This window comes from Mandrillus leucophaeus, unplaced genomic scaffold (genome assembly GCF_000951045.1).
Source record: "Mandrillus leucophaeus isolate KB7577 unplaced genomic scaffold, Mleu.le_1.0 Scaffold436, whole genome shotgun sequence".
Lineage (NCBI taxonomy): Eukaryota > Metazoa > Chordata > Mammalia > Primates > Cercopithecidae > Mandrillus > Mandrillus leucophaeus.
Window position 1 is genome coordinate 900,987 of NW_012104654.1, and position 13,980 is coordinate 914,966.

Here is a 13,980-nt window from a genome sequence, read left to right on the forward strand (position 1 = left end):
CCATTTAAATACTCTACCTGCCCTGCACTAAAGTTTGCCTTGCTCAATTAGACTATTAGCAGAGGTCTTAACATGAGTCTTTACTTTTACTGGTCAATGAGACTCAAGCATAAGTTGGCTATGTCTGAAAACATGGTGGAGTATCTGACAGAGTCCTTCATGTAAGAGGGGCGTGGGGGTAAAATCCACTTGGGAAAGGATTGCCATTGTTTTCACTGCTCAGATTTGGAGAGATCTGGGTTTGTTTAAGAAGCTGGTGATGTGGTTCATCAGAAAAAGAGAAGGCATCTGACCCCAATCAAAGCCTTAGATTGAAAGAGGAAGAGGAAATTCTGAATAATGACCATGTCCATTATGACCAGAGCAGAGTATTCTTTCTGGTCTCATGAATAGGCTCGTGATTCAGAAAGACTAGCCTACTATTCCCATCCAACCTGTGTGAGGGGAAGAGCAGGAATGACTGCTCTTGAGTATGAGTGATGGGGATTCCCAGAAATACTCCGAGGTGATTTTACATAGGGAGGAAATTTATTTCAGGATCTGGTGAAGTTGAGAGCTCACATAAATTTGGTTTTAGAGAAGAAATGAAATATCAAATGGTACAGCATTTCCCCCATTGGAAAAGGTGGTTTGAGGACATGATAGAGTTAATAAAGCAATTGCCCGAGTCTCTTTCTGCTGAGACACCCACTAAATGACTTATCTCATCTTGATTGTGGGAGCCACAGTCTTGATGCATTCATTCTCAAGGACACTTGATCCACTGCCAGAGAGGCCCAGAGTTTTCTAACTTACTCTGTGGCAGAATGAAGCCTCTGCTTGAAACCCTTTATCTTTTGGGGATGCTGGTTCCTGGAGGGCTGGGATACGATAGGTGAGTGTAAAGTGGGAAGAGGGACTGATTATTATGATTTAGATTGTCTAAACTGAATGCTTTTTTTTTAAGACCAAGGCAGCTGGCTTCTCCTTCCTTACTACTCATATATACCGCCACGAGACGAGAATAATAAAGACCACTGAAATTTATCACTGAATAATAATAGTCCTCTAATAATCCTTGAATAAATGAATAAATATCTAACAAACATTTCCTAACACAATGCATGACATATACCAATAGACATGTCATGTTTTGTGATTGGAAAAAGAAAATTGTAATGCAAATTCTATATCCCTCATTTTCATAGTATCTCAACTGGTAAATCACATTATCCTAATTATTAAGAAAAATGTTAAAATGACCAAATAATTTCATCTAGAGATAAGTACTATTAATGTTTTCAGATAGCTAGCTAATTATGTATGCAGCACTATTTCTGAAATATTTCAGTTAAATTGTATTACAGAAATTTTCCTATGGCATTAGCAATTTATTTAAAACATAGTTGAAATTGCTAATAATATTCTGTCATTTAGTCAATTCTTGCTCTTTCATTTTTACAAATAATGCTGTGATGATCAACCAGCTACACAATTTTTTGTGCTTTTTCAAATCTTTAATTATTTCTCTAAGAAGTGGAATTATTGGGTCAGTAGCTGAGGAAAATCTAAGAATCTTGCTATACATCACCCAATTATCCTCTAGAAAGATTACATCAATCTACACTTCCAATAACAGTGTATGAAAGCACTTTTTAAGTGTTTGGCAAATTGACAAGTAAAAAATACACATTGTTGACTTCCTTTGAATTTTTTGATTTATAATAAGAGTAAATATTTTGTCTTGCTTATTACTAATTTTATCATTTTATAAATTGCCCATTAATGTCATTTGCCCATTTTTGTGGTCTCTCCCTATTCTTAATGAATCATAAGTTCTCTAAATACATTCTATTGAAATCTGTGTCTGTGTGTGTGTGTATAGTTTCCACAGAAAGTGTGTTTTTCCCTTGTTCATACACAAATAATTATTTTGTTGATTTAGCATATCTCATGAAGCATATGTGGTTATAATTGGTATTCCCTCTTTTGCTTCACAGTTAAAGAAATCTTGCAATGAACTTGCTCTCACATAACATAGAAACTCATTCCAATTTTTGTCCAACAATATTTGTGTGACCTCAGCTTGTTCCTTATCTTTATAGACAGTTCAATTTCAGATATGTACAGAGTCCAGGATCTCTGTAATATCAAAAACCTGTTTGAGTATTTCTTTCTCATTTTTCCATTAGTTTACTTCGTTTCATATACATAGTGCATTTACTTTCCTTTCTGAAATTCCTCATCCATAAATTGGAAACGAAGACTCTTACATTTTACAGGAAAATATGAAAAAAAAAAAATTAGGCTGCTTAAAAATATCAAGAGCCTTAAAACATAAATCTTTTGGCCTAGTGTTCCTGCCTCTGGACATCTATAGTGAGGAAATAAACTAAAGTCTGAAAGAGTTTTATGCAGCTCTGAGATGCAGCTTTATTTATAATATATATATTCTAATATTTGGAAACAATTGAAATGTCTATGTTAGGTTACATAAATGCTGATATGTAATATAGGACAATGAGATATTATTAATACAATAGAAAAATAAGTATAAAACTTTTTAATGGCATAGGAAAATATGTGTTTTATGCTAAAGAAAAGAGGCTGCATATAAATCTAATGGAGTACTTTAAAAAATAAAATAAAAACATGTACTAAAATGGTAATTGTTATCTTTGGTTGGTGATATTTTTCCCTTCCCTCAACTATTATTCATTTTGCAAACATTGTTCAATGAATGTGACATAAAACTTTTATTTAAAAAATTAGATTCCAAGCCCAGGTTAAATTATGGAAGTGATTAGGCTCAGGCAGTGCGACTCAGATAAGACAGCTTCCATTGGACAGTTCCTCATGACTGCACTTGACCATGCTTGTCTTTATTGGCTGTTTTTATTTAAATTATTAGTTATTGATATAAAATAATGGTCCCTTTTATGTAACTCTTGCCAACTCAAAACATATGTTAGCTGCAATTTTTGATGGTCTTTATTCACCATGCGTGGTAGTAGTCTAGAAAATTTAAAATTAATAAAAATTACAAGCTTTGTAATACTTCTCTTGAACATTTAGGAAGGTAGTCTCCCATATATTATACATTGCATACATCCTGAAAAAGTGCAACTCTGTATAATCATGCAGGATTTAGCAATATCAATCAAATGGCTTGAAAATGTTCATCCTCTTTGATCTACTAATTCTTCTTTCTGGAATGTAGCTTAAGGAAACAATAGAAAATTAGAACAAAGATTTACACAAAAAGCTATTATCTCTAGAATTATTTACAATAGCATACAAACAAAAAGGGACATAGCTTTAATATCCAGCATAGAAGAAAATATTTAAATAAATGATACTATGTAACATATGCTTACTGTCAAATAGTGTGCAACCATTAAAGAGGTTTCATTGGTTTGAGGAAATGTCTTTGGTAGGATACAGAATACAAAGAAATGAGTACAAAATTATATATAGATATAGATATAATCTGTACGGCATTTAAGAAAAATAAATGCACAGATTAAAGTCTGGAAGGAAATATGCCAAAATATCAGTAGTTGTTACTCAACAAGATGTAATTATTGATAATTCTTCCTTCTCTTTTCTATTTTTCTCTTCCTTTTTCACCTCTCCATACTTTCTACATTTTCCATGTTAGGCATATGTTAATTTTGTAAGCAGAAAAATAAAGTCTGAAAATACAGAACTATCATGAAATATTTATGTAACTATTTCTTCACCAAGTATTTAAAATACAAAATTTGCCTCAATATTCATTAAGATTTTTTTGCCTCTTTATACATTCCAGTCAAAATGCTATCAGACCATCATCTTTGATCTGCAGACTTTATTAATAATGTACCCCAAAGGATCATTTTCTCTATTAAACATTTTATGAATTCCCGTTCAAAAAGAATACACAAAGTACAATAATCTTTTCATGTGATCGGTGAGATGAGACCGGTGATAATTTGGGAGATAGCCAACTTTTTCCCTCCTTTCTACATGTATTATGCATCACCCAAGAAATTGCCTAGAAACAGAGAATAGCCTTTTCTAAGTATACGGTTTAAGCATTCATTTGAACAAAGTATTCAAGTTTCTGAGGCTTAAGTATTATGTTTTAGTTCCATATACAAGTGATAAGCATTTTTAATATCAGGGGCTTTCACTTAAATCCCAGACCATTCACTTTTTTTGCATATGAAATGGACCCAGTTGTTTAGTGCTGGGCTTAGGGAGTAACAGGCTCACACAATTTGTAGACATTAGCCAAGAGTAAGGCAAATGCCTGAGGATGTTAGGTTATCTTTATTTATTAAATTAAATAAATTAAATTTATTTTTAATAAATTAATATAATAAAATAATAATTTATTTAATCAGTGCTATGGCATTGCCAGGGAATCCCAGCCCAACTGAAACAGGAATTCACCAGGTGCAAACCCCACTTTTTAGTGTACTCACTTTCCTAGACCACTGAGTAGATAACTATGATAAGGGAAAACCCAAACATTTGCTAAACTATGTGAAGGAAGGAAGAGCAGCCATCATCCTTGTTCTCAACACCATTGCAGAACCATCGTCAATGATCTCATTTCCTGGCAGGACAGGATGGGCCAAACAGCCAGTGTGAGGAATGAGAGACAGGGAGTGGGGGGTTGGGGGAAGTTAAAAGAATATCCTCGTCATTTGCTTCATTCCCTCTCCTCTTCTCATTCTGAGAAGGGATTAAAATGATTTTCTAGTGACTTTATAATACTTATTTTTACTATCTTTATAGTCCCAATCAGAGATAGACAATTTGGATGATTTTTTAGCCCCTAAAAGTGGACTAATTAATACTTCACCCTTATTTTCTAGGATGTAATAAAAGAATAGTTAAGCATATGTCACAAAGTCTTCAGGAAAAAAAAAACCTGGGATAGTAGTATATACCTTAAGAATTATTGTTACTATCAAATGAAGATAGATAGATAGATAGATAGATAGATAGATAGATAGATAGATAGATAGATAGATAGCTTATAAACAGATAGATGGACAGACATGATACAGATATCAAGTTTTTAGAACAGTTTCTAGCATACACAATTGCTAGTAAAATATTGGTTGTTATTATTGGCTATGCTTGAGTTTGGAATTCTGCTTCTCCTGACCTTAATATACTTTGTGCACCATTTAATGGGTAGTTAATCAGACACCAGCTTATACCTTATGTCTTGTTATTTAATGGCTAAGTTATTTTGCTTTTGATGTGTTTATGTCATATTGTCTTAAGCAGATTTTTAATTCTGCAAGAAAGAAATCTTCTTTTCAATTACTACTACCTATTACTACTTTTGCATAGAGTAGTAAGAGTATATAGCCACTGGGTTGTTGAGTGAGTTAAATAAGATAATAATATAAAGTGCTTTGACCAGTGCCTAGCATATAGTGCTCAGTAAGGGTTAACTATTGTTAGTATAAAATATACATATTTGCTGGTTAGTTTATAAAGACATGAAATGTGCTCCTGAAAATGTATGTTAAGAATGAATTTTTATGAATTTTAAATACAATAGAAAATACACGTATTTTCTTTACAAAATGATACCCTTTTGTAAAGCAATCAGCCTCAAATATTACTTCCACTAGTATATATTTTTGTATTAAAATTTCTCACTCCAAAGCACCTTTGTTTATTAAAAAATCAAATGAATGGTAAATATTAGAAATACATTTGTGAATAACATGAAGAAAATAAGTGTTTCTCAACTATTACAATATAAATAACATTTATTTCTTTTAATCTTCTTTTAAAATTCATTTTTATTGTTTTAACCAATTATTTAGACACTCCTATCTCATGAAGACATTGAGATTGTCTTTTCATTTGGACAAGCTAATAGGACAAACTTCATTCAACAATGTAATAAAACATTTTTAATTTTGAGGACAAAGAGCTTCTGTTAAGTTCAAATTATTATTAATATTACTAACAATTAATAATAAATCTAACTCTAAGTTTAAAGTAGTGGAATTGTGTGGAGAAATTGATTTCCATTCAAGTAGCTTAATGTGGTACATGATGCTAAGTGAACCAGAAAAAAAATAAAATTAGGACTTACATAGATATAACTGGAACTTGTGTTTTAATTAATTCTATCAAAATATTTTGTAGTTTGGCATTATTTGAGGATAATACTAGTTGGATGGCTAAATTATTCTTCGCACAATTTTTATTTTTAATATCATGAAGCAAAATAGGGCTGCTGCTTTGTTTTGAATTGTATTTTAACACTTACTAGGAATTGACTATGTGTCAGAAATTGTGCTCATTGTTAAACACAGATTATCTTATTTAATCCTCATAAAAATCCCTTGGGAAAGTACTATTATTATTCCCATTTTACAAATAAAGAAATGAAGACTTAGAGAAAGAAAAGATACAATACTACTTTGAGCATTTTTTGAATGCTCAAGAAAATGTAGAAGAATAGGTAAAAGTCATAGAAACGTTAGCTAATTAGACCTCTAACACACTTCATTGCAACTCAGTATCACTATACAAAAGTTTGTACCCCAGCAGCTCCACAAGTTCATACTCCAATGCCATTAACATAGTAGTCATTCTGTACATATTTGCTGGGTAAATGAATTACCACTTAATATGCCCTGACAATAAAAATATAACCCCATTTCTTGCTTACATAAAGCATTTAAACTAGGAAACTAAGTAATTCAACAAATATTTGTGTGGCTTAGAGATAGAATATTAGCTGTATAACTTACTAGCTCTGTGACTCTTTGCAAATTACCTAATTTCTCTTGGTTTCAGTTTCCTCATTTGTAACATATGGAGAATAACAATTTACAGAGTTGTAGTGAGAATAAAATTATATACTGTGCATGAATGTTTCTCTTAGGTGTGAGCACAGTATCTGGTAAAGAGGTGGCACTGAGTAGCTCTATTAAGTTGTTTGTTAAAAAATAAAGCATAAATAGACATTAGGAATAAGTCCATATCTATTAAAAAATTGAATAGATAGTTAATTAGCCAGGCATGGTGGCACATGCCTGTAATCCCAGCTACTCGGGAGTCTGAGGCAGGAAGATCGCTTGAACCTGGGAGGTGGAGGTTGCAGTGAGCCGAGATCACACCATTGCACCCCAGCCTGGGCAACAAGAGCAAAACTCCGACTCAAAATAAATAAATATTTAAAAAATTTTTTTTAAAAATTTTTAAGATAGTTAATAATCTTGTAAAACAGAAAGCACCAGGCCAAGATAGGTTCACTGGTGAATTCTGCCAAACATTTAAGGAAGAAATTATACCAATTCTCTGCAATCTCTTCTAGAAATAGAAGCAGAGAGAATATTTCCTAACTCATTTTATGAGATCAGTATTATCTTAACACCAAAATCAAAGAATTAAAGGAAAAGAAAATTACAGGTCAATATCTCTCATGAACACAGATAGAAAAATCCTCAATAAAATATTGGCAAATCAAATTCGGCAATGTATAAAAAGAATTAGACACCATAACCAAGTGGAATTTGTCCCAGGTATGCAAGGCTGGTTTGACATTCAAAAAATCAATTAATACTATCTGTTCTACCCACAGGCTGAAGAAGAAAAATAACATGATTATATAAATAGATGTAGAAAAAGCATTTGACAAAATCTAACACACATTTGTGATTAAAAAGGTGGTAGGGAACTTCCTCAACTTGATAAACAACATCTCCAAAAAATCTACAGTTAACATTATACTTAATGATGAGAAACTAGAAGCTTTCCTACTAAGGTCAGGGCAAGGATGTTCCCTCTCAGCACTCTTTTTCAACATTGTACTGAAAGTCCTAGCTAATGTAATAAGACAAGAGAAGAAAATTAAAAGTATACAGATTGGGAAGAAAGAAATAATACTGTCTTTGTTTGAAGATGACATGATTGTCAATGCAGAAATCAGAAAGAATCAACAATAAGTCTCCTGGAATAAGCAATTATAGCAAAGTTGTAGGATACAAAGTTGATATTAGAAAGTCAATTGATTTCCTATGTAACATCAATGGACAAGTAAAATATCAAATTAAAAACAAGGTACCATTTACATTAGCATGCCTCAAAATAAAATACTTAGGTATAAATCTAACAAAATTTGTACAAGATCTGTATGAGGAAAACTAAAAAACTCTAATGAAAGAGATCAAAGAAGAGTTAAACAAATGGGAAGTCCATGTTCATAGACAGGAAGACTGAATACTGTTAAGATGTCAGTTCTTCCAAACTTGATAGCAAGTTATTTAGTGGTTATTGACAAACTGATTATAAAGTTTTTATGGAAAAGTGAAAGACCCAAAATATTCAACTCAATATTGAAAGAGAAGAACAAAGTCAAAGGACTGACAGTACCCAACCTCAAGACTTAATATAAAGCCACAGTAATCAAGACAGATGTTATTGGCAACAAAATTAACAAACGAATCAAAGGGAGAAAACCGAGATCCCATAAATAAACCTACATAAATATAGTCAAAAGATCTTTGACAAAGGAACAAAATAGTCTTTTCAGCAGATAGTGCTGAAACAACTAGACATCCAAATGCAAAATAAATGAATCTAGACATAGACATTGTACCTTCACAAATATTAACTCAAAATGTATAATAGACCTAAATAGAAAATGCAAAACTATAAAACTCTAGAAGATAACATAAGAGAAAACCTAGATGACTTTGGTTATGGTGATGAGTTTTTAGATATAATACACATGGAACAACCCATGAAAGTAAGAATTGATAAGCTAGACTTCATTAAAATTGGAAACTTCTACTTTGCAAAAGACAATGTTAAAAAACAAGAAGACAAGCCACAAACTGACAGAGTATATTTGCAAAACACACATCCAATAAAGGACTGTTATCCAAAATATATAAAGAACTCTTAAAACTCAGCAACAAGAAAAGGAATAACTTGATTAAAAAATTGGCAAAAGACTTGAACAGACATCTCACCAAAGAAAATATAGAGATAGCAAGTAAACATAAAAAAAGATATTCCACATCATATGTCACTAGGGAATCACAAATTAAAACAAGATAATAATATTTGTTAATAACACAAGAAGATAATACTTTGCACCTATTAGAATGACCAAAATCCAAAACACTATAAAACAAATGACAACACTAAATGCTGACAAAGATGTGGAGCAACAGGAACTCTCATTCATTGCTGGTGAGAATTCAAAATGGTACAGCCACTTTGCAAGACAGTTTGGCAATTTCTTACAAGACTAAACAAACTCTTACCATATGATCCAACTATTGCACTCTTTAGTATTTATCCAAATGAACTGAAAACATGTCAACACCAAAACCTGTACAGGGATGACTATAGCAGCTTTATTCATAATTGCCGTATCTTGGAAGCAGCCAAGGTGTTCTTCAGTAGATGAGTAAGGATAAATAAACTGTGGTATATCCAAACAATGGAATATCACACAGTGCTAATAAAGAAATTAGCTTATTAAGCCATGACAAGACATGGAGGAAACTTAAATGCATATTATTTAGTGAAAGAAGTCAACCTGAAAAAGCTGCATACTGTATGAGTCCAACTATGTTACATTCTGAAAAGACAAAACTAAGGAGAAGTAAACAGAGCAGTAGTTGCCAGGGGTTAGGGAAAGGGAGGGATAAAGTGGAAGAATACAGAGGATTTCTAAGGCATTAAAACTATTTTGTGCCTGGCTCAGTGGCTCACACTTATAATTCCAGCACTTTGAGAGGCTGCAGCAGGAGGATTGCTTGAGGTCAGGAGTTTGAGACCAGCCTGAGAAACACAGTGAGACCTTGTCTCTACAAAAATTAAAAATTAGCAGAGTGTAGTGGCTTGCACCTGTGGTGCCAATTAATTGAGAGGCTGAGGTAGGAGGATATTCTGAGTCCAGAGCCCAAGGCTGCAGTGAGCTATAATCATGCCATTGCAGTCCAGCTTGGGTGACAAAGTGAGACCTTGTTTCAAAAACAAAACAAAACAAAACAATTTAGTATTATATTATAATGGTAAATATGTGTCACCAAACATTTGTCAGAATCCATTCAATGTACAAAGAACGAGCCTTAATATAAACAATGGATGATGTTGGGTGATAATGATGTGTCAAAGTAAGTTCATTGATTCTGACCAATGTATCACTGTGGTGTGGGATGTCTATAGTGGGGAAGATTCTGCATGTGTGAGAATAGTGGGTAAATGGGAACTATCTGTATTTTCTGCTTAATTTTTATGTGAACCTGAAAGTGTGCTAAATAATAAAGTTTATTTTTAAAAAGATATACCATTGCAAAAAAATATTAGTTCTCACTATTATATGCAGTAGAGTAGTTAATATTGCAGGGTCTTCAGTCAGACTGTCAGGGTTTAAATCCCTAATAACACTTTCCCTGTGATTCAGTTTCTTCATCTCTGAAACGGAGATAACAAGAGTACCTATCTCAGAGTTTTAGAGAGAAGTAAATGAGATTTAAATTGCTTAGAACAGTGCATGTCTTGTAAGTTTCACTTCAATAAATCTTAGTTATTATTTCATATACAAATTTTATTTGTATCTACAACATTTTGTCGAATCATCTTAGCCTCCCTGCAAGGTTGGAATAATTGTCCTCACTCTACAGATGAAGAAATTTCAGCTCAGAGTGGCTCAATGGCTGCCTAAGGTCTCACAATTAGTAAGTCACAGACCCAAGGACTCCAACACAGGCCTTTGTCCTCCAAATCCTGTGCACACTGATTCTACTACCTTTTTCATCAACCCACCAACCCTCAGGATATCCCAGTTTCATCACTGCTTTTCCTCTTACTTTATTCCCTTTGCAGATCCTTAGCACAACACAGACAAGAGATTGTGGACAAGCCAGTCAGTCCACAGAGCCTGGAGACGTATTCCTATAACATATACCACCCCATGGGAGAGGTAAGGAAGGACACATGGCGGGAGGTTGGTGGTGGTCACAACCCACTTTCGAACAGGCAAAGAATGGTTCACTATTAATATCCATGCATTAGAGAGGCTGAAAATGTGGTGTTAAGATCTGTCAATACATTGAGTTCAAGGGATTCCTGAACATCTCCTTATCCACCACCACCACTGAAGCTATAAAAGCTGGTGATATGAAATTTTAACCACTGAAGCTATAAAAGCTGGTGATATGAAATTTTAAAAAATTAATAAGAAAAAGAAAATGGTCAAGAACATCCCAATGAGCCAGTTTTGCTGCTGTGAACATGAACCAGAATTAAATTTTATTTTTGTTTGTCAAGTTCTTAGCAAGTTTAAGCTGGCCAGCATTGCTGTTTACATGAGTGTGAGGTGGAGAAGACTTCTGATTGAATCATATTTAGCTGAAATGTATTTTTTGTAGGATTTACAGGACACATGCAATAGTTCTTAAGAGGGAAAAACTTTAAAAAAAATTTTTATAATCTACGCATCTGACAAAGGGCTAATATCCAGAATCTACAAGGAACTTAAACAAATTTATAAGAAAAAAACATCCCCATCAAAAAGTGGGCAAAGGATATGAACAAACACTCCTCAAAAAAAGACATTTATGCAGCCAACAGACATATGAAAAAATGCTCATCATCACTGGTCATTAGAGAAATGCAAATTAAAACCATGATGAGATACCATCTCACGCCAGTTAGAATAGCAATCATTAAAAAGTCAGGAAACAACAAATGCTGGAGAGGTTGTGGAAAAATACGAATGATTTTACACTGTTGGTGGGAGTGTAAATTAGTCCAACCATTGTGGAAGAGAGTGTGGCGATTCCTCAAGGATCTAGAACTAGAAATACCATTTGACCTGCAATCCCATTACTGGGCATATACCCAAAGGATTATAAATCATTCTATGATAAAGACACAGGCACACATATGTTTATTGCAGCACTATTCACAATAGCAAAAACTTGGAACCAACCCAAATGTCCATCAATAACAGACCGGATTAAGAAAATGTGGCACCTATACACCATGGAATGCTACGCAGCCATAAAAAAGGATGAATTCATGTCCTTTGCAGGGACATGGATAAAGCTGGAAACCATCATTCTAAGCATACTATCACAAGGACAGAAAACTAAACACCACATGTTCTCACTCATAAGTGGGATTTGAATAGTGAGAACACATGGACACAGAGAGGGGAACATCACACTCCAGGGCCAATAGGGGGATGAGAGTCTGGGGGAGGGATAGCATTAGGAGATATACCTAATGTAATTGACGAGTTGATGGGTGAAGCAAATCAACAAGGCACATGTATACCTATGTAACAAACCTGCATGTTGTGAACATGTATCCTAGAGCTTAAAGTATAATTTTTTAAAAAAGGGGATGGAACCAAAAAAAATTATGTTGAATGTACCTTTTAAGTATAAATAGACAAGACCATGTAAATTATACCTTACAACCACACCCTCTGTAATCTCCATACAGTAAAACTGGAAAGGTCAAAATATTATTTAATGTTTTACAATTTATATGAAAATAAACTGAATCATAGCTTTTCTCCCCAAAAAAGAAATATTTGTATTGCTATTAAGTTTGGTGGTTTCCAAAATTGGATACAGTGAAAAATTAGCTTCTACTTATGTACATGTGTGTATGTATGTGACATTATGCAAATCTTTTTTGAGGTATAAATTTCTAAATAGAGTTACTGGGTCACATTGCATGTCTACATTTTTATATAAATGCACAATTTGCCCTTCAAATGACCTTTACCAATTTATTCTCTCAGCACTTGGGAATATATTCATATTTTCCAAAATTTTTTTCAACAAGTACAAGAAAAGATTTACACTTTCTTATATAGTAGTCACCCCAAAGTACTGAAAGTTCTACAGTTTTGAAAAGGTCCAGTATGGCCCATGGACGCTTTATGACCTGGTATCAGAGATGTGTTCACACCTGGCTTGAGCACTTGCTGGCAGTGTGACTTTCACAAAGACACTTAAACTTTTTAATCCTCAGCTTCCTCATCTGTGAAACAGAAATAGTAGTATCTATCTTGTAGCATTGTTGTGAGAGTAAATGAAATAAACAATACTACTATGTACTGAACAAGCAATAAATAAAAAATATTTGTTGCTGCTACTGGCTGCTATTTGTAGCTCTCTCAAGACTTAAGGCATCTGCATCTGACCTAGTCCCATCACAGATATAAACGCAACTACGCTTGTGGTAAGCTGTTATTCTTTTCAGTGAGTAGACTGAAATGAAAATACCCTCACTCGAGTAAGTATTATTACTGTTATAATAAATTTTATCTCTACCTATCCCATGCTAAAATGAATGTCAATTGAGATATAACAATTTTCAAATAGGATATTTGTTATCCCTCAATTAACTTTTTTTTTTTTTTTTTTTTTTTTAGATGGAGTCTCGCTCTGTCTCCCAGACTGGAGTGCAGTGGGCAATCTCAACTCACTGCAGCCTCCACCTCCTGGGTTCAAGCAGTTCTCTGCCTCAGCCTCCTGAGTAGCTGAGATTACAGGCACCAGTCACCATGCCCAGCTAATTTTTTTGTATTTTTAGTAGAGATAGGGTTTCACCATCTTTGCCAGGTTGGTCTTGAACTCCTGACCTCTTGATCCACCCACCTTGGCCTCCCAAAGTGCTGGGATTACAGGTGTGAGCCACCACACCTGGCCAATTAACTATATATAATAACTGTATATTATTTACTATATTTAGTAAATAATAATAAATATATTATTTACTGTATTTACTATAACTCTTGGTTGTTGTCTGTCAGAGACATCAACTATATAGAAATTGATTGTAAGAGGTGTGAAATGCTGATGATTGTCTGAATATGTCTTATGTTTGTGAATTTTCTTATTGCATTCACTGTTACGGAACCCCAAGTTATGGACTTCCAGACCAAGGTGTAAGAACTCTTTCTAAGCACAACATAAGACTTGTAAGTAAATCAGCCAC

General features: G+C 33.6%; 1 protein-coding gene across 1 annotated transcript in view; it reads left to right on the forward strand.

The window, feature by feature from the left end:
• The first annotated feature begins 766 nt into the window (after positions 1-766).
• CPO (carboxypeptidase O) overlaps positions 767-13,980 on the forward strand; it is a 30,039-nt gene continuing 16,825 nt past the window's right edge. The window contains exons 1-2 of the mRNA XM_011993883.1: positions 767-874; positions 10,849-10,945. Of these exons, the coding sequence (XP_011849273.1) occupies positions 807-874; positions 10,849-10,945 (165 nt within the window). The 5' untranslated portion in view covers positions 767-806. The remainder of the gene's footprint in view (positions 875-10,848; positions 10,946-13,980) is intronic.